Genomic DNA, 19,564 nt, shown 5'->3' with positions numbered 1-19,564 from the left:
CAAGGCAATCGGGCGGTAGGAGGTTGGAATTTGTGGTGGCTTGTCGGGATTTTTCAATATAAATTTCAGGGTTGCCGTTTTCCAGGATGTTGGAAAGATGCCTTCTGTCAGGCACCTATTTAGAAGGCTTAGGAGAGTAACAGGATAGTATTCTGCAAATTTTTTAACCACATCCACTTCCAGCAGATCAGCACCAGGTGTTTTTCCTACTTTCATTTTGTTTATTGCCAAGTCCATCTCAATGTTAGTGAAGGGGGATTCCACAGAGGCAGGATGATAGTTGTGATTTTCATCTACTATTTCTTGTTGTTGTTGAGTCATAGCTGCAGCTTCAATGGGATAAATGGTGTCTAGAATATTGTTAATGCTATCCTTCCAGGTGTAAGTAGAGGAGCCATCCATCTTTAGTGTCGTATCGAGTACCTCTCCTCGCGGCAGCTTGTTTGTTACGATCCTGAAAACGATGCCCCAGGAGTCCTTATTCCCAAAAGTGGATACCAGGGTTTGCCACGTTTGCTTTTTACTTTTACGAATTAGCTTTGTGTATTCATTTCTGACAATGCGGTAAGCCTCCCTGGCGGCATCTACCTCATGGGGAGGTAGCCTTGATCGAGCCTGCTGGAACATTTTTCTTGCATGGTGGACCCTTCTTCTGAGATCCTGTAGCTGGGGATTCCACCAGGGAACTGCATACCGGTAGGGCCTTCTGCATGGGATGGAGAGATCACATGCAGATCTTATGGCAGTGGTTATAATCTCTACGCAATCGTCTGAAGGGAGTGCTTCAGTGCTTCAGGGAATGGAGTGTCTTCAGGGAGTCTTCTTGTTAGCTCAGTCCGAAAACGTTGCCAGTCTGCCTTTTTTGAATTGTACCGTATCACATCTCGTGGGATCGGAGGGTCCGTTCCACAGAGCGAACCAGAGAAAATGATATCGCTCTGTGGTCCGACGTGGTCCAGGCTTCTTGTACAGTCCATTTGGCTAATTTGTTGGCAATGTCTGGGGTGGCTGCTGTAACATCTATGGTGCTCTCCCAAAGGGGGCCGCTGTAAGTTAGAAGTTGAACTGGTCGGTTTATTACTTGGAGGCCTGTGGCTAGAAAGAATTCTTCTAGTTTTGCACCATTTCTTTGTGCAGATCTGTCAGGGGTGCGACTGTGCTAGAGCAGAGATCTGCAGTTTGCATCCATGGCCATTAGTGGTCGTCCCCCCGGGAGAGTCTCAAGAGCCGTCTGAATGGTTGAGATCGCAGGGGTGATGTCTTCACCAGGGTGAGTATATATTGTTAACAGGAACAAAGACCCTAACTGAGTTATGATTTGTGCACAGGCACTGTTTGCAGTGCAGAGTGGTGTTATCTTTGTTGTGCTGATTTTTGGGTTTCTGATGACTATTGCTGCCCATAGGGTTTCGGTTTTACAGTAGACCATTTTATAGGATGCAGGGTAACCTGTGGCCACACCTGAGCGAACATACGGTTCCTGTAATAAGGCCAGATCAATTTGGTTTTCTTCTATTTTCACTTTTAGTTGGTCAGCTACCAGCCTCGCTCTTTGTGCGTTTAGTTGAACTATTTTTATTTCATGGTGGCAGTTTGTAGAGGGGCCTCTATCCATAATTGATTCTCATTTGGTATTGGCTTTTGGCTTTCATACCATACAGGTATACCATACAGTTTCCATCCCTGATTGAGTGTTGATGAGGAGCTTTCACTGCCTTGCAGTTTGCACAGACTGGGAGCTGGTCTTTTGCTGGGCAGTCTCTGTACTTGTGCCCTTTCTGGGCACATGCCCCACATGTTGAATCACGCTGGTTGCATGTGTGTGATGTGTGGCCAAAGCGAAGGCACTTGTAACATTTCGTAACTGAAATATTCTCCTTAAACCTATGGTTTCCCCAGCCTATGAAAATGCGACTCTGTGTTTCTAAGATTTGCCATGCTCGCGTGGAGAGCTGGATTATCCAATTGACATTTGAATGTGTTTTAGATTTAGTACTGTATTTTGGGCTGACGTCTTCTTCCACAGTGTCCTCAGGTAGGTGCAGACTTAGATTTTTGTGGTAAATTTCCTCTTTGAGTTCTTCTGGGGTAACACCTTGCTGTATGTCAAATAAGACAATTCAGGGTCCTTTTTTCTTGGGAGCCTCTGACTTTAAACCGTACTTGGTCATGTTTTCATTACTTAAAATTGTTTGTGCCTCTTCTCTGGAGTTGGTTTCAATTACCACACCTGGGTGGCTAGTCTTCCGCATACTTTTGATCTGGATTGTCTTCATTTGGTCTTTTAGATTTTTGGTTAAGGTCTCCTTAACAGCGTCACTTGTGTCAAGCTGTGCGTCTTCTGTCGGCTTAATCAGGATTATATATGATTCTGTCTTTCTTGTTAGTGTTTTGGTTTGGGGTCCATCTGGTTTATGGGATGCTACTTTAGTGCCATTCCGCAACGCCTCCGCAAAAGTAGGGGGGCGTTGTTGTATTTGTTTTCCCCCTTTCTGAGGGCGACCCTCCCATTTCGCTTGCAGTTTTTCGTATTCGACGTAGAGGTTTAAAATCACCATCTCCATCTTGCTGAATATGGTAATGAGGTCAGTGCGGATAGCAGCAGTAATTTTCGATGATTTTCCCACATACTCCTCAAGCGTCCCTCTGATAGCCATAATTTGGTCAACTGGGGTTCCAGTTAGAGGGGGTAGAGTGGGGTTCGGGTTTGCAGCTGGTTCTGGCACTTCGTTTGTTTCTTTATGTGCATCTTTGTTCACCTCTTTGCTGGTCTCTTCAGTCACGTCCGGGTGCTAGCGAATCCATTGTTGTGAATCCTTGGGTTCACAACTGCTTCTCTTTCCCTTTTCTGGGCAGTAGATTTCGCCTAATTGTAGCTCCTCGACAGATAAGTCCGCAGGAGTGGGAGAGATTTGGTCAGTTGTAGTGCTGTCTCTCTCTGCGTTGTTTTTCCAGCACTTGAAATGCTGGTTTTGCATTGGCTGCAGTAGTATCTAGATCGAGCCTTGGAACTTATCTTTGGAATCGTAGATCTTCCAGAACAGCACTCCCCTAGGGTTCTTTTGCAGGGGCCATTACAGATCAAAAAGACTTTAATATTTTTGCCGCAGCAATCACAAGTTTGTTGGCTTGCGCGACCAGGCATGATGATGATTATTAAAAGGAGGGAGAATTGGCAAAGAACAAATGTTTAAGGTGGCACTACAGTTGGGGCGGAAGGCTTCTGCAATTTTTATTATTTTTGTTTATTTATTATTATTATTTTTGTTTATTTATTATTATTATTTTTTTATTTATTAGAAAAATTACTGCAAATTCTATTTAGTTTCTCAAGTTCCTTATTTTTAAAGTGTTCAACTGCTAGGCAATAAAAGCACTTCCTACTATGTGAGGAGTGTTTGTGTTCAGTTATATTTAGCGTTAGCACGACTTTCCCTTCTTTAAGTGCCCCAGGCAGCCGATGTCCGCTGCAGTGAGACAAAGTATACAGACTACCTGCCCGGTTGACCTAATTTAGGTGATCTCTAAAATGCTGGTCAACGTGACCTTGTGCTGGAAAGCATTCCGCTGGCTATAATGCTTGGCTGAACAAAATAAGATATGTATTCAAGTTTTTAAATTGATAATAAAGTTGTTTACCTGATCATTTAGTGGGTACAACTTGCCTCAGGAAAAAACACACCAGAAACTGATTCGCTGGATATCAGAAACTCGACAAGATGTTGAGCATAATCCTTTAAACTATTCATTGAACAGGAGCCTGAAAACATGCGACCGCACAGTGAAAAACCTACTCGATTCTCTGGAGAAGAGACAATCACCAAGTTGTGATCTGAAGTGCCTAAAGGACCGATCTAGAGGTACAAGTATTTTCTACTTGTACCTCTAGATCGGTCCTTTAGGCACTTCAGACTAGAGATACAGTTGAAGGACCGATCTAGAGGTACAGTATAGTGTAGAGTGTTTTTAGGGTCTAACGGCACCAGGGGTTTCCCCCATCTCCGCGTAATATACATTGTGGTGTGATACAGAACACTGCAGAGGCCAGAGGTTTAAAAGTGTATGGATATTGTGGTGTGTAATGTTTTGTACCGTTGTTCATCTGGTCTTTTAGCCGTTGGGTCTCAAATGAGACCCACCGTTGCCCACACTATACCTCGTGGAGGCAGACCAGGTACACCCGTATTTTAGAAATTTACTATTTACTCTGGCAGGTCCTGCCACCTAATTTCCTGAGTTTTCAGTGGCCAGGACCTTAAAAAAAAAAAAAAAAAAAAAAAAAAGTGGAGGGCGGGGTGGAGAAACGCTAGAAATTGGGTCAGGCCGAAAGAGATATAAGTTATACGGGTTATAGTTCATTTTTTTTTTTTTTTTTGTTTTAATTTTTGTGTGGGGCTTGTGTAGTTTTGGCAAGGGTCAAACGCTAGTCGCAAGATAGCTAGAGAGGGAAGGGAGACTAAAGACTGGGGGATGAAAGACAGAAATATGGAATCAATAGTGAAGATAACCCCAAAAGTCGGCGGGGCAGGCCCATGCCTCACCAGGTGAAGATAGGGGATGGACGGGGGAGGGTACAGAGTAACCATCCCCTGCCAAGGGAAGGGAAAGAAAGTGAACCGAGTGAGGGTACACGGTACAGATTGCCTAATGATGTTTCGGCAGCAAACTGCATAATGACTTTGTCAGGTCTTCGTACGCCATTCCTGGGACATGTTGTCCCGTCCGTGTGAGTGGTCAAGTCCAGATAATGACTCCAATTTAAGCCAGTGGTCAGATCCAGGTTAAGTTAATGATTAGTTTTCAGATTGTAGCTGTTAGGTTTTTGTTTGGTTGACACATCTAAGGATCTTTATTATAGATGATGAGTGGTTAGTTTGTGGGAAAATTCCTGCTAAGGTTGTGGGTATGTTCTTCTTCTAGTAAAAAGATCCTGCACAAACTGCGTTAAGGCTTTATAGTTGTCCTCGCTCTCCAGGAGATATTGTTCTTGGTTTATTGGTGAGAAACGTATTCTAGTTATTAAGAGGCAGCGGAGGTCTTCGTATAGTTGGCAGTGGTGCATGAGGTACTCCCACGTCTCTGGCTGTCCACAGTGGTAGAAAGGGGTGTCACTCAATCCGAAACTGGAGAGTTTTGCTCTCATTGCGCCATGTCCCGTGAGCAGGTAAGATGTCAGCAGACCCGGTGAAAACCAGTTTGGGCTTTTGGGAAACACTAGTTGATTATCCGGTATGAATCTTCGGGTGACTTCCCCTTTTGTCGAAGTCGTCCAGCGGGTTTGCCAGGCCTGCTGTAGGTGGGTGAGAAGGCGTTTTTTCTCTAGTTTACGATCGTTCGCCGGATCAGTTGTGTAGTCTAGGCAGGTGATTGATTTGCCTTTGGATAGTTGACAAAGCAACCCACAGCGGACGATCTCCAGGTCCAGGGGGAGAGCACCCAAGAGGACCTGGAGGGCGTGGGTGCTTACAGTACAGCAGGCTCTCGAGATTGTTAGTAGGACTGAACGTTGAATGGTCTCTAGCTTCCTTTTGTTAACTGCTGTTACCGCCTTGTGGAACCAGACTCCTGATGCGTATGTTATTGCTGGTAAGAAGACTGCCTTATAGACGAGGGCTAGGGTCCTCTTCTTAAGTCCCCAGTCGCGACGAGTGACTCTAGCTATTAGTGCGGAGTATTTTTTGATTTTGCTTCGGAGGTAAGTAAGATGGGGTGTGAATGACAGATTTTTATCCAGCAGAATACCAAGATATTTAAGTTCGGTGGAAAGCTTAATTGTTGTTTCCTGAATCTTTATCTGGGGAGGCCTTCTGATATTGAGAGAACCTTTAAGTAGGATGGAGCAGGTTTTTGCTGGGGATATCTTTAAGTGGTTTTGGGTGGCCCAGTCTTGTAGGATATTTATAGCACGGTTTACAAAGATCTCTAGTTGAGTTCTTGAGTCTGCCGCCAGCATCAGGATCAGGTCATCCGCATAGGCCTGCGATCGCACATTACCAAGGTCGAGGTTTAGAAAGCTGTCGAGCACCACGTTCCAGAGAAGTGGGCCAAGTACTGAGCCTTGTGGGCTTCCTCTATAGACTGGTCGTGAGACTGAACAGTACGGAGCACTGACGGTTACTGTTCTGTTTGCAAGATAGGTTTTTATACAATTGTACAAATTAGCTGGTAGTTTTGCTTTCCGGAGTCTGCCAAGGACGCTTGGCCACCAGAGGGAGTCAAACACCCCGGCAAAATCCACTGAAATGACAAGGAACTATTTATGGCTGGTAGTGGTAGCTGCTTTGACGATATTCTCTAAGGCGTCCACCGTGGAGCATCTCCTTCTAAAGCCGTATTGGTTGTCAGAGTGAAGGCCAGCCTTGGAGTAATGAATTTCTATTCTATTGTTTAGAAGATGTTCTAGGAGTTTGCTTAGTATGGACAGAAGAGCGATGGGCCGGTATGACTCCAGAAGGTCTTGTGGTTTTGTCGGATTCTTGAGAATAAGCCTTAATTTTGCAGATCTCCATACTACTGGAAAATGGCCTGCTTCAAGGCAATGGTTGAAGAGGTTTAGGATCTCATTTGGGATGGTTTCAACAGCCTTCTTTACTATCTCGGGCTCCAGCATATCTTCTCCTGGAGATTTCTTGTTTTTTATTTTTGCTGCAGCGGAGTCCAGTTCTTCCTTGGTGCAGCTGCCTTCCACTTGGGCCGTGGTGTATGTGCTGTTTTCCTCACATAGTAGTATTTGCTCTGGGGTTGTTGGTGGCATGTGTTGATGGAACATGGCGTCAAGGATGTTATTTATAGATTCGGACCATGTCTTTGTATACGTGCCTTGTGGCGTCTTGGTGGCTGGGATGACTTCTCCCCTGGGGAGTTTGTTTGTGATTACTCTGTAGACCACTCCCCATGGAGCAGAATTTCCAACTGTGGAGACTAGGTGCTCCCAGGAGCGCTTCTTCCTTTGTTTAATTAGGGCTGTTTATTCATTTCTTGCCGTTCGGTACTGCTGCTTGAGATACTCTACTTCCGCTTCCGGCCATGTCCGTCTTGCACGTTGAAAATTTTTCCGTCGGGTGTAAACCTCCCGTCGCAGTTGTTGGAGCTCTGGGCACTACCAAGGTATGGCTCCAAGAGAAGGTTTCTTCCTTTTAATAGAGTTAATTGAGCTTTCAGTGACTACGCTTACAGTTGCCTTTTGGTGCTGGTCTGGGTTCAGTCCAACTGTGCTGAGAGAGTGGGCGGCCATGATCAGTGAATCCTTAAATTCCTGCCAGTTTGCCTTGTCAATTGCAAATCTATGTAGAGTTTGCCTCATAATTGGTTGTCGGCTTACTGATCGGTGCAGTTGGAAAGTTATTACACGGTGGTCCGAAGTGGTCCAGCTTTCTCTAACTGTCCAGGATGAAAGGTGTTGTGCAACGGATCTTGTGGCCAGGATGATATCAATTGTGGCATCCCACATTGTACTAGAGAAGGTCGGTAGGTTATTTGGTTGGTTGAGAATTGAGAAAGAACTGTTTGAGAGATATTCTTCCAGTCTTTGTCCGTTGTTTGTGCCTCGTCTATCTTGAGTTTCACTGAACCACGCTGGCGACCTGCAGTTTACGTCGGCGGCAACGATGATTTTTGCATTTGGGAATTCCAGAGAGATGCTTTGTAAGTATCTAATAATCAGAAGAATATCATCCCCCGGCCGAGAGTAGAGAGAAACTGCGTAAAATTCCCCAAAGGGGTGATGATATGGACACAGGCTGCCCAGGGAAGGCAATATTACTGTTACCAAACAGTAATATTGCCTATCTCACTGTTACCAAAATAATGTGGTATTTTGGTAACAGTGAGATCAGAGTTTCTGACCAGAATAGCCGCCCATGGGGTCTCCCCGTCCACTTGAACGATCTTATAAGTCAACGGATACCCTCTGACTGCCTTACTATGCGAATATGGCTCTTGAAGGAAGAGGATATCGAGGTTCTCCTCATCTGCCTTTTTCCTCAACTGCGCTGCAACTGCTTTAGCTCGCTGGGCATTAATTTGTGCAAATTTTACAGTGGTAGTATTAAATGGTTTAAGGTAAGTCCCCATAATCGAGCCTTAGTTGGCATGTGCTCTTAGCTTTTGTGTAGACAGGGCATTTATTGTCCCGGATGGAATGATCTACCTGCATTTTCATTGATTTGCAGTTTGCGCAAGTGGGTGGGTCTTCTTTTTTAGTGCACGAGTTAAAGCCGTGGCCTCTCTCAGCACAGTGTCCACATGTGGGTTGAGCTTGGGTACACGTGTGTGTCGTGTGTCCAAAACGACAACACTTGTAGCATTTGGGGACAGCCACATGCTCCTTGAAGTGGTGACTGCCCCAATTTATGAACACTCTATTTTGTTGACCTATTGTTCTCCAGGCTGCGGGGGAAAGCTGCACTACCCAGTTGGTAGAATTTCCCACTCTGGCATTTTTTTGGAATTTCGGGAAAACGAGGTCATTTGGTTCAACATCTGGGTGGTCCTGCTGGATGTTTCTTCTGTATAGTTCATCCTGGAGCGTTGCTGGGGTTAGGTCCTTTTCGGTATCATAAATTATTATGCTCGGCCCTTTTCTTTTCGGGGGTGCAGCCTGTAGGCCAAGTGTTTGTATTTTGGGGTTACTAATGATTTTGTTAGCTTCTTCTTTCGTCTCAGTTTCAATGATGACACCAATATTACGTGTATTACGCACAGATTTAATTTTTGCCATTTTCAGGTCTGCTAAATTTGCGACCACTATATTTTTTACTTCCTCACTTGTGTGATGATCTTCTGTGGAAGTAGATCTAACAATTACCAGATGTGGTTTTTGTAGGAGAGTTTTCCTTTTGGTTGAGTTTCCTGATTCAGTTGTTTGTTCAGCATTTCTGGGAATCCTCAGCGCGTCTGCATAGGTAGGGGCGCGCTGTTGTATTTGACTATCCCTACCGTCAAGATATGCCTCGAGTTTAGCCACTGCTTTCTCGCGTTCGAGGTGCGTTGTAAGTAAAATGGTTTCCAACTTCGTCCATAGGGAAACTATGTCTGCGCGCAGAGCTGTACTGACTCTGCTGTTGGTTGTCTTCATTAAAGTTTCTAGTGCAGTTCTCAGGTAGAGAACCTGCTCTAAAACGGGACCCTCAGGCAGAGTGGGATCCAGTGGTGTCTCTTCATCATCATTTTCTCTTTGCTGGGAAGATCGGTCTTGTAGTTCCTTTCGTTCACTTTGGGATCTGGTTTCCATTTCTGATTTCGGAAATGATTTTTTATTACGCTTCTTGGAGGCTGGAGTAGGCCTGGAGGCCTCAGTATCACCCCGTAGGCCTAGAGTTTGGATAGTTTCAGGAGTAAAGTCCTGGCATTCATCAATGATATTATAGTCTGCAGTGGACATGATTTTCGAAAAACGGAAAACAGGGGTTTCCAGATAATCGAGTCGCCGTTAGTATTCTCCTAAAAAGTAGCAAAATGATGGTTGAAACAAGTCTCTAAGCTCAAGCGGAAAAACCTCTAAATGAACAGAACAAGGTTTTTTTTTTTATTATTATTATTATTATTATTATTATTAGAAGTTTTTGGGGACGATAAATACGATGACAGTCTTCATTTTCTCGCAGGATAAGCCTGGGGGAAGTTTCACATCTGCCACAAAAAGTTTGTAGACGTGTGGGGAACACACAGAAAACATGGTAAAGTTAGTTTAAATCAGGCGAAAAGTTTCAGAGACGTTGTGCCTATGGGCATAAGAGGAGAAAAGTGCAATTAGGGTGGAAGAGGTATAATCCCTAACCTTGTCGCCACGTGACGTTATTCTTGACCTTGTTAAGCGACAATCACTAAGCAACGTAAGCAGACAATTGCTGACACACAGCGGGTGGTCCCCTCCCCAGTCACAATTTGCTAGATATTAGCGTGGCAGCTCCGAAAAGACCAAAAACTGCTCTCTTCAATTTCCTGCCAATGGCGGCATGGCGACCTAACCATTGACAAAGACGTTGAATAATTAACGTTAAGATCTAGCAGAAAGATCCCAGAAAACACCAAAAAAGTCTCACCAACGGAATCCTCTTCTAAACTTGTCTATGGAGAACATAATTCCAGAAGTATGAGGCACTTTAAGCACTTAAATTAAACAAAATATCAGGATCTCGAATTATTGCGTCTGCATGCCGAGACTATACCGACGGTCCTTCTATCTAGAGATACAGTTGAACCTGTTGTTCTTGGTTGAGGAATTGGCTTAAGATGGGTAAGTCTCCTTGAGGATTTCCCCGACCGGGAGCTGTGACCTGCGGATGACGTTTGCACAAAAGAATGTTCTTGTAATCACGAACCCTGCACTTGACTCAGTTACGATTACTCTAGTAGGGGTATATCGGTGGTAAATTAAAATTGCAAAATACTAGATACCTGTTCATTTTTTGTAACTAGAAAGCAGATTATCAGTTCAGCCATCTTCTTCGGTATCCATTAATACAAAACATTGCTAAGAAACTTTTAATTATCCACATATAAAAAACTTTTTTGTGGAGCACAAAATAAACATACAATACTGAGCTCAGGCATGCGAACTCCAGAGACATGAGTGGCACCTCTCCCACTACTGCCTTCTAATCTTCATTTTTTTTCCCTCGGCTCTCCCTGTCTGTAACCTTGGCTACCACAGGGTTCACCATGCCAGTGCTCTCATTCTCCCCTACTGCCCGGTCTGCCTCCTCTTCGCACTGCACAATAAACTAGTGGTTTTTCCGTATAAACACAGACCTCAAAACTAAAAGTCCCGATGAATAACACAAGCCACACTAATACTACACGAACATTCACTAACCTACATAAACCTGACCTTTACAGAATTTTGTATTGATTACATCGCTTGACACAGAGTTTGGGAAAACCCCGAGCCGCATTACAAAAATCGCTATGCACTATACTTCGTCAGGTTCTTCTCTTTTCACATTGACGGACTTCGTACTGATAGGCACTACCTTGCCGTCCCTATATATGTTGCACCGGTCGGTGATATCACTCCTAATTGCTGTGGGATGCTTCAACTCGCGGAGATAGGGGTGGTCTTAATATTTTGGCTCATGAGTGAATATACATGTTTGTTAAAATTAAAGTATCCCTATGTAGAGGGCTCTGGAGCGAGTTATAAGGCTCGTATTGAAGAAAAATTTGGACAACAGATACAATAAAGAAAGCGCTCGCCATTTATTGGAAAAAAAAATTAGTTACAAATTTTTTTCACTATATGCGCTGTGGCAATACAAATCACTTGAACAGAGCTACAATTGTTCAATGTGTCCTCCATTTTGGTCAACAACAGTTTCCATTCGAAGAACAGAATTTTCTACAGCAGAACGTCATGTCAACTGGAATAAGCAGCACATGAGATCTAATGCTGTCCTTCAGATCTGCCAGAGTTTGACATCCTTCCCGATACACCTGATTCTTCAAAAAAACCCACAACCAGAAGTCGCATGGGAGTGAGGTCCGGTGATCGGGGAAGCCAAGATGTTTGGAAACAACGACTGATGACCCGTTCATCTGTAAAGTGTTGCTTTAGCGATCTTTGGATACAACGGTGGATGTGGGGTGGTGCACCATCTTGCATGAATATGGTATCCTGAAGGCACCTACGTTGTTGCAGCTTTGGTATTGCGAAATTTGCCAACATTTCGTAATATCGCTGTCCAGTGACGGAACAGGTACAGTCGGTGTTAGGCGTTCAAAAAAATATGGCCCAATCATGAATGTGGCTGTAAATCCACACCATACTGTCACTTTTTTGGAGAATGCAACAACGGGACCTCTTGGATAACTCGAAGGTTTTCTGTTGCCCAAATGCGGCATTGTGCGTATTGACTTGTCCATTTAAACAGAACCTCTTGGATAACTCGAAGGTTTTCTGTTGCCCAAATGCGGCATTGTGCGTATTGACTTGTCCATTTAAACAGAAGTGGACTTCATCACTCCAAAGGATGTTCCCGAGCCAAGTGATATCCACTGTCATTCGCGCCAGAAACTGAAGTGCGTATGTGAAACGAATATTTGCATCACCATGCTTTAGCTGCTGTAGCATGTGCATCTTGTAAGGATAGTACCGCAACACCTGACGCATTACTAGCCTTACAGTGGAATACAGCATGTCCACTTCACGAGAAACAGCTGCCACACCAGTCAATCTCCACATGGAGATTTACTGGATAAATTTACTGGATAAATCCACAACAGCCATAGCCACATCTTCAACACGAGAGGAGTCTATTCGTTTTCGACCTCTACATGGCTGAACACCAAGATGTCCTGTCGCTTCAAATTTCGCAATCATTTTGCGGACAGCACAAACAGTCATAGGTCCACGCTTTATGCACTTCTGACGTTGGAATTCTCTGATAGCCGCAGCTGCATTGTTGCTGTTCTGATAGTACAGATTCACTAATAGCGCTTTTTCCTGCAACGTTGTTGGTATTGCTGCTGTAGTGCATTCAAACATCTACTGTATGATTTGGAAGAGACTGCTTTGCTTTTATACAATACAGTAGAGCTGAATAGTGGCGCTGTGGCAATAATTTACGATTATGCAAATAACGTAAGTTATTTGCATAATCGTATCTAAGATAGTTACGCGCCATACAGTGACAAATTTTGCAGCTACTTTTTTTCCAATAGATGGCGAGCGCATTCTTTATTGTACCTGTTGTCCAAATTTCTATTCAGTATGAGCCTTAGAACTCGCTCCAGGGGCATTTCTACATACGGGATACTTTAATTTTAACAACCATGTATAATAAATTTAAAACATACTGGTCATCCAAACATGCTTTTAGTTCGATGTTAGGATGTTATATTCGTGTATAAATCCAACTTCAAAAATTTAGGCAATATTTTTCTCATTTTTCACTTATACGCCGGAATAAATAGTCGATTTTGATTCCATTTATTGCAATACTTGTCTGCGGTAGAAGCAGGCAAGTATTTTTTATACACCGATTGGAAAAGGCCCAGGTTCGAGTATCGTGATGACGCAAGGAACTTTTATGGGCTCTTTTTACTCTGTGGCTGAGATAGTTAGTCTCAGCCAAGTTTTTTTTTTTGTTTGTTTGTTTTTTGTTCCCGGAAAAAATGGGGTTTTTCGTCCAGCAAAACAGGCAAATCGACCAGAGTACACATGCAATTTACAGACACGATGCACATGCATAGTTTAAAGTGATTTTGCAGGGGTGACCCTAATATAATAATTTCGTTTTGTTTTTTTTTATTGTAATACTTATTAGAATTTCCTTGCAAATTTTAATTAATGTAAGTTATATTCTTCTGTTAGTATAAGTGACCTAAATTTATTAACTCTAATAAATATAAAAAAAATTATAAATAAATTTAATAACTGACTTTAAATTTAATGCTCATCAAAATTCTTGAATTGTACCATATTTCGGCTGTAAAACAGTCAAAAGCATGTTTTTTTTTGCATATTTTTTGTCATATTTTTGCTCAGTGTTATCACCAAACTTCCATTTTATTTGCTCTCAATACACTTTAATAAAAGTAAAATGGAATAAGTTTCATCAACCTTTTGTATTTTGGATTACTATTAATTTTTAATTCACTTTAGAGTTCACTTTAATTTTTATTGGATAATTGTGTGTACAGAATAATCTTTTCCTTTCCAATGGAATTAGAGACCTGCAAGTAGAATTTCCACAGAATTAATTTTATTGTCGTGCATGTAAAATTGGACATGACTGTTATTAAGAATTTCCGTTTTAGCCACGAACTAATAAGGTAGTTTAGTACATATCTCTGAGTTGAAGTTTTCTCTCAATCACAACTTAATTCTTTGTTTCCTTTCTTTCTTTTTTTTTTTTTTACAGCCAAAATAGACCGATTGATTTTGTCGTGCCAAATATACCGACAACGCTAGTCTCTCTTCCAAGTCCAGGAGACAATGCTTCTTTATCCTCTAGTTCTTCTTCTTCTGAAGTACCCCTTTGGACACGTATTGCGCTTCTCGATTATGGTAAGTACAATTTTTTGCCCGTAATACAGCCCATGCACGTTTTGGCATGGACTCCACAAGGTGTTGCAGAATGTCTTGTGATAGTTACGCATGCGTTGCACAGTGTGTCCAGTAATGCCTGCACATTGTCAGATGGATTATCTACCATCGAATATAATTTTCCAACAGTTCCCAAGCATGCTCAGTTATGCTGATATCGGGTGATTGGGCGGCAATGGGAGGATGGAAAATTCATTCTCATATTCCTAAACCAGTTAAGAAACATGTCGTGGTATGCTGTCTTGTTAACAGAATCTGGATTTGTCTGGATACAGTATCATCATGAAGGGGTTTACTTGGCCGGCGACGTTGAAAAGATAGATGTTCTTATCGAGACGTTCTTATCAGAGAACTCATGGCATGCCACGAAAACAGTCGCCAGTATATATCGTAGGTATTGGTGCATTGAAGTGTGTTTAGGGTCTAACGGCATCAGGGGTTTCCCCCATCTCCGTGTAGTCTACATTGTCGTCTGTTACAGAACACTGTAAAGGCCGGAGATTTAAAAGTGTATGGATATTGTTGGATGTAGTGTCGTGTACCGTTGTTCATCTGGCCAATTAGCCGCTGGACCCCTACTGAGGCCCAACGTTGCCCACACTTAGCCCCGTGGAGGCAAGCCAGGTACACCAGTATTTTTAAATAAGTACTCTGGCAGGTCCTGCCACCTAATTTCCTGGGATTTCAGTGGCTAGGACCAAAAAAAAAAAAAAAAATGGGGGGGGGGGAGGTTGCGCTAGAGTTTCGGTCAGGCCAAAGGAGTTTTAAGTTATACAGTGTTGGAATTAAGAATTTTGGGTGTAGGGCTAGGATAATTTTGACATGGGATGAACGCTAGTTGGAAAGCTAGAGGGGGAGGGGAGACTAAAGGCTGGGGGGGAATGAGAGACAGAAGTATAGGATCGATAGAGTAGATGACCCCAAAATCAGTGAGACAGGCCCATGCCACACCAGAAGGAAAGAGGGGGCGGCGGGGAGGAGACAAGGGAACCTTCACCTTCTCCCCACCAGGACAGGGGAGAAAATCGCAGTGCCAGGGAGCACGGGTTCAGGATCGCCACGTGGAATTGGCAGCAATGCTGCGTGAAGTCATAGTTGGCGTAGTCCATTCCGAGAAGGTAAAATTCGAGTAGTGCAATCCTGGGACAGACAGGTCCAATCCAGGTGGTGAAGTCATTTCAGTAGTGAGCTGCATTAAGATATATTTGGTAGAGTCAATCCGAGAGGATCAGATCCGAGTAGTGTCAATCCTGGGACAAAGAAGTCCCGTCCAGATAGTGGAGTCATTTCAGTGGTGAGTTAACTTGGTGGGAGGCGAAGCCGGAGCGGCAGTCATGGTAGATGGAGGTGATGTTGAGACTGCATTGTAAAGGCACAATTATAGTGCAGGTTGAAAGTCTTCACGGGGATTGCAATATGCTGAAGCAAGTAGTGGTCTTGACACATGGCTGATTAGGCTGTTTCATTGTCTGGTTGGGTCTGATTCTGTGGTTGTGGTTGGGTTTTCCGCCTCGTGAAGAGGCCCTGAGCAAAGTTCGAAAAGGCTGTGTAGGTATGGTGGTCTTCCAGGAGATGTTGCTCCCGATTTCTCGGGATGAAATGAATTTGTGTGATGAGAGAAGATCTGAGGTCATCATATAGTAGCCAGTCATGCATCAAGTGGTCCCAGGTTTCCTGGGCACCACAGGTGCAAAGGGGGTTGTCGGAAAGTCCAAGAAGGTTCAGTTTGCTGCGAAAGGCGCCATGCTCTGTTAGGAGGTACGTGGTTAGAAGGCCTGGGGAGAAGGATGGTGATTTGGGATATATTTTGCATATGTCCGGTATAAATTTGCGGGTGATGGCCCCTTTGGTGGATTCAGACCATCTGGCTTGCCAGGTCTGTTGTAAGTAGGTTAGGAGTCTGCTTTTTTCACTGGAATAAGTGTTCGCCGGATCCGTGGTAAAATCAATAAAGGTGGTAGACTTTCCTCTGCTGAGCTGATACAGCATCCCCACATGGTCCATCTCAAGGTCTAGGGGCAGTACACCGGCGAGGACCTGTAGAGCGTGCGTGCTGGAGGTGCAGCGTGTGTGCTGGAGGTGCAGCGTGCGTGCTGGAGGTGCAACATGCTCTGGTTATCGTAAGGAGAATTGGCCGTTGAATGATGTTCAGCTTTCTTCGTCCTACCACAGTGGAGGCTTTGGGGAACCATATGCTAGAACCGTAGGTGATAGCTGGTATGAATACGGCTTTATACAGTAAGGCTAGAGTGCGTTTTTTGAGCCCCCAATCTCGGCGGGTCACCCTGGCAACCAGTGCAATGTAATTTTTTTATTTTCTTCTGTAGATAGTTGAGATGCGGGAGAAATGTTAGTTTGCTGTCGATGATAATGCCAGGGAGTTTCAGCTGAGTAACAAGCTTGATGGTTGTGCCATGTATCTTGATTTGAGGCCGCCTCCGCGGATCAAGATAGCCCTTCAGGAGAATGGATTGGGTTTTTGTGGATGAGATTCTCAGATGGTTTTTCCGGACCCACTCTTGCAGGGTGGTAAGAGCTCTGTTGGCAGATACTTCAAGTTGAGCCCTGGAGTCCCCTGCCAGGATCAGGGAGAGATCATCAGCATATGCCAAGGTCTGGACATCGCCTAAGTCAGTACTGAGAAGCTCGTCGAGTACAGAGTTCCAGAAGACCCCTGAGGGCAACCTCGGTGGACATGACGTTCCACACTGCAGAAGGGAGCCTGCACCACAATGCTCCTGTCACTGAGATAGCTGTCAATGCAGTTGTAGAGATTTCCTGAGAGCTCAGCTCGTCTCAGCCGTCCGAGGACGCTAGGCCAGCATAAGGTGTCGAACGCCCCAGCAAAGTCGATCGAGATGACGACGAGGTACTTCTGGGTGCAGTTCCTGGCAGCATTTGTAATGGTCTCCAGCGCATCGACCGTAGACATGCCCGGTTTGAATCCAAATTGATTTCGTGCTTGTAGCTGTGCAGTATTGTAGTGGTTTTCCAGTCTCTGTCTAAGGAGCTGCTCAAAGACCTTACTCAGCACAGAAAGGAGAGCAATAGGTCTGTACGAGTCATGGCGATAGTGCGGTTTAGTTGGATTTTTGAGTATGAGCCGAATGGACGCAGTTTTCCAATCAGTTGGGAACCATCCCTTTAGCAGGCAATGGTTGAAGAGGTTTAGCAGGGTTTCTGGAGCGAATTCGGCAACATTTTTAATTATTTCGGGCTCGAGCATGTCCAGGCCTGGTGACTTGTTATTTTTCAGTCTTCCAACGGCCATAGAGAGATCCTCAACGTTAAAAGGCTCTTCCACGAGTGTTGAGTTATAGTTGTTATTGTCGAGGCAAAGCTGCTGTTGTTCTGGTGAATTTTCATCTGGTGGCTGTTTGAAAGAGTGATCAAGTAATTTTGAAATTGAATGCTGCCAGGTGGAGGTCATTTGGCCTTGTGGGGTGATTGTGGAGCGAATAACTTCACCTCTTGGCAGTTTATTTGTTGTTGCCTTGAACACGACACCCCAGGGGTCAGAGTTACCAACTGTTGATACCAAGTGCTCCCAGGACAGTCTTTTACGCTGCCTGATCATCGCGTTGTAGGCGTTTCGAGTTTCTCTGTACTCCTGCCGGAGGTATTCAATTTCTGCGGGGAACCAGGATCGCCTAGCCCGTTGGAATGCACGCCTCTTTTGGTTTACTTCACGTCTGAGGGCCTGAAGCTCCCCTGACCACCAGGGGACTGCCCCAGGGATGGGATTTTTCCGTTTTATTGCTGTATTTGCAGCGTTCGTAATTATGTCCGTGACCTTGCGCTGATGGGAGTCTGGATGCTGAACTTGCACATTCTCGGTTTGTAAGTGCAATATCCCATTGATGAGCGTTTCTTTAAACAGGCTCCAGTCAGCTTTGTTCAAAGCGTATCTGTGTTGCTTCTGTCTGAGAATTGTGAACTGAGTGATCTATCTGTACATGTTGAAAGTTATGGCTCGATGGTCTGAGGTGGACCAGCCCTCCCGTACGGTCCAATCCGACAGAAATCTAGCAAAGGACCTGGTGGAGAGAGTCACGTCAATCGTATCTTCCCAAAGTGAGCTGGAAAACGTCGGCAGGCTGTTGGGCCTATTTATGACTTCCAGACCACTACTGGACAGGAACTCCTCCAACCGCTGTCCATTTGCAGCACCTCTACGCCCTGGGGTCTCACTGTGCAAGAGGGCAGAGCGGCAATTTATGTCGGCACAAATGACTATCTTTGCACCCGCCAGTTCTGTTAAGACATGTTGTAGGTACTGGACTGCAGGTAGGATGTCCTCTCCCGGCCTGCAGTACAGGGAAACGGCATAGAAGTCGCCCAGAGAGGAGATGATGTGGGCACAGGCGGCCCATGGCGAGCAGAGATGAGATATCTGAATCCTCACTTGACTGTGAGGAATCCTCACAGTCAAGTGAGGATTCCTCACAGCGATCGCCACCCAGGGTGTCACACCAGGAGCCTCGACAATTTTGTAGGACAAGGGGTATCCCCTCATTTCGTTTGAATGAGTGTAGGGTTCTTGTCTTAAGAGAATGTCGATGTTTTCCTCATCTGCCTTCTGTCGGAGTTATCCCACAACGGCCTTTGCCCGCTGCGCGTTTATTTGCAGGAATTTTATCTTGTTGCTGTTGTACTGTTTATGCAGTGTCCCCATAATTTATTCGATGTTGGAGCATGCTCTTGGCCTTGATATAGACAGGCCATTTATTATCCCGAAGTGAGTGGGCATGAGGTAGTTTCTGACTTTTACAGTTAGCACAGATTGGTTCATTGGCCTTGTTCGGGCAGGTTTCATAGCTGTGGCCTTTATCAGCACAGTGACCACAGGTCTGTTCTGTCTGGGTGCACGTGTGGGTCGTGTGATCGAAACGACAGCATCTGAAGCATTTTGGATCAGCTACATGCTCCTTGTAGCGGTGGGAGCCCCAATTTATGTACACTCGATTGTGGTGGGTCAGTATGTGCCAGGCTGTTGGTGCCAGTTCTACAACCCAGTTGAAAGAAGTGCCACTTCTAGACTTCGTTTGGTACTTTGGCTTTATTAGGTTAGCTGGGTCGTCTTTTGGCAGTGCATGTTGGAAGTTACGCCTGTACAATTCATCTCGTATGGTGTTGGGGTCCAGGCCCTTGTCGATGTCATAAATTACTATTGAGGGTGCCTTTTTCCTTGGGGGCTCAGCTCGAAGGCCCAGGGTAGGTATCTTAGCATTTGTTAATATCATATCAGCGTCATCCTTCGAGTCAGTTTCTATGATGATGCCCGTATTTCGGGTCTTTCGGATGGATTTTATTTTAGTGTTTCTCAGGTCATCAGAAAGGGAAGCGATTACAGTCTTCTTAATCTCCTCGCTTGTTTTTGGTGCATTGGCTGTGGCCGGCTTGAGAACTACCAGGGGTGGTGTTGGTAGTAATGTCTTTCTTTTTGGTGGCGGGTCCGTTCTCGTATTTGGCTTTGTGTTCCTCAGCGCATCAGCAAAAGTTGGGGCGCGCTGTAGC

At 44.6% G+C, this 19,564-nt stretch overlaps 1 protein-coding gene across 4 annotated transcripts in view; it reads left to right on the top strand.

Annotated features, from left to right (window-relative positions):
* Positions 1-19,564, top strand: part of LOC150081744 (synaptotagmin-15-like) — a 377,464-nt gene that overhangs the window by 151,976 nt on the left and 205,924 nt on the right. For all 4 annotated transcript variants that reach the window (XR_016547288.1, XR_016547289.1, XM_090379611.1 and 1 more), the window contains exon 3: positions 13,863-14,008. Coding sequence is in view for 2 of the 4 variants with exons in the window: in XM_090379611.1 (XP_090235737.1) it covers positions 13,863-14,008 (146 nt within the window). In the remaining 2 variants the exon portion in view is untranslated. The remainder of the gene's footprint in view (positions 1-13,862; positions 14,009-19,564) is intronic.

Source organism: Mastigoproctus giganteus, chromosome 8 (genome assembly GCF_048544385.1).
Source record: "Mastigoproctus giganteus isolate SK-2022 chromosome 8, ASM4854438v1, whole genome shotgun sequence".
In the NCBI taxonomy this organism is placed as follows: domain Eukaryota; kingdom Metazoa; phylum Arthropoda; class Arachnida; order Uropygi; family Thelyphonidae; genus Mastigoproctus; species Mastigoproctus giganteus.
This window is presented reverse-complemented; position numbering and strand designations above follow the sequence as displayed.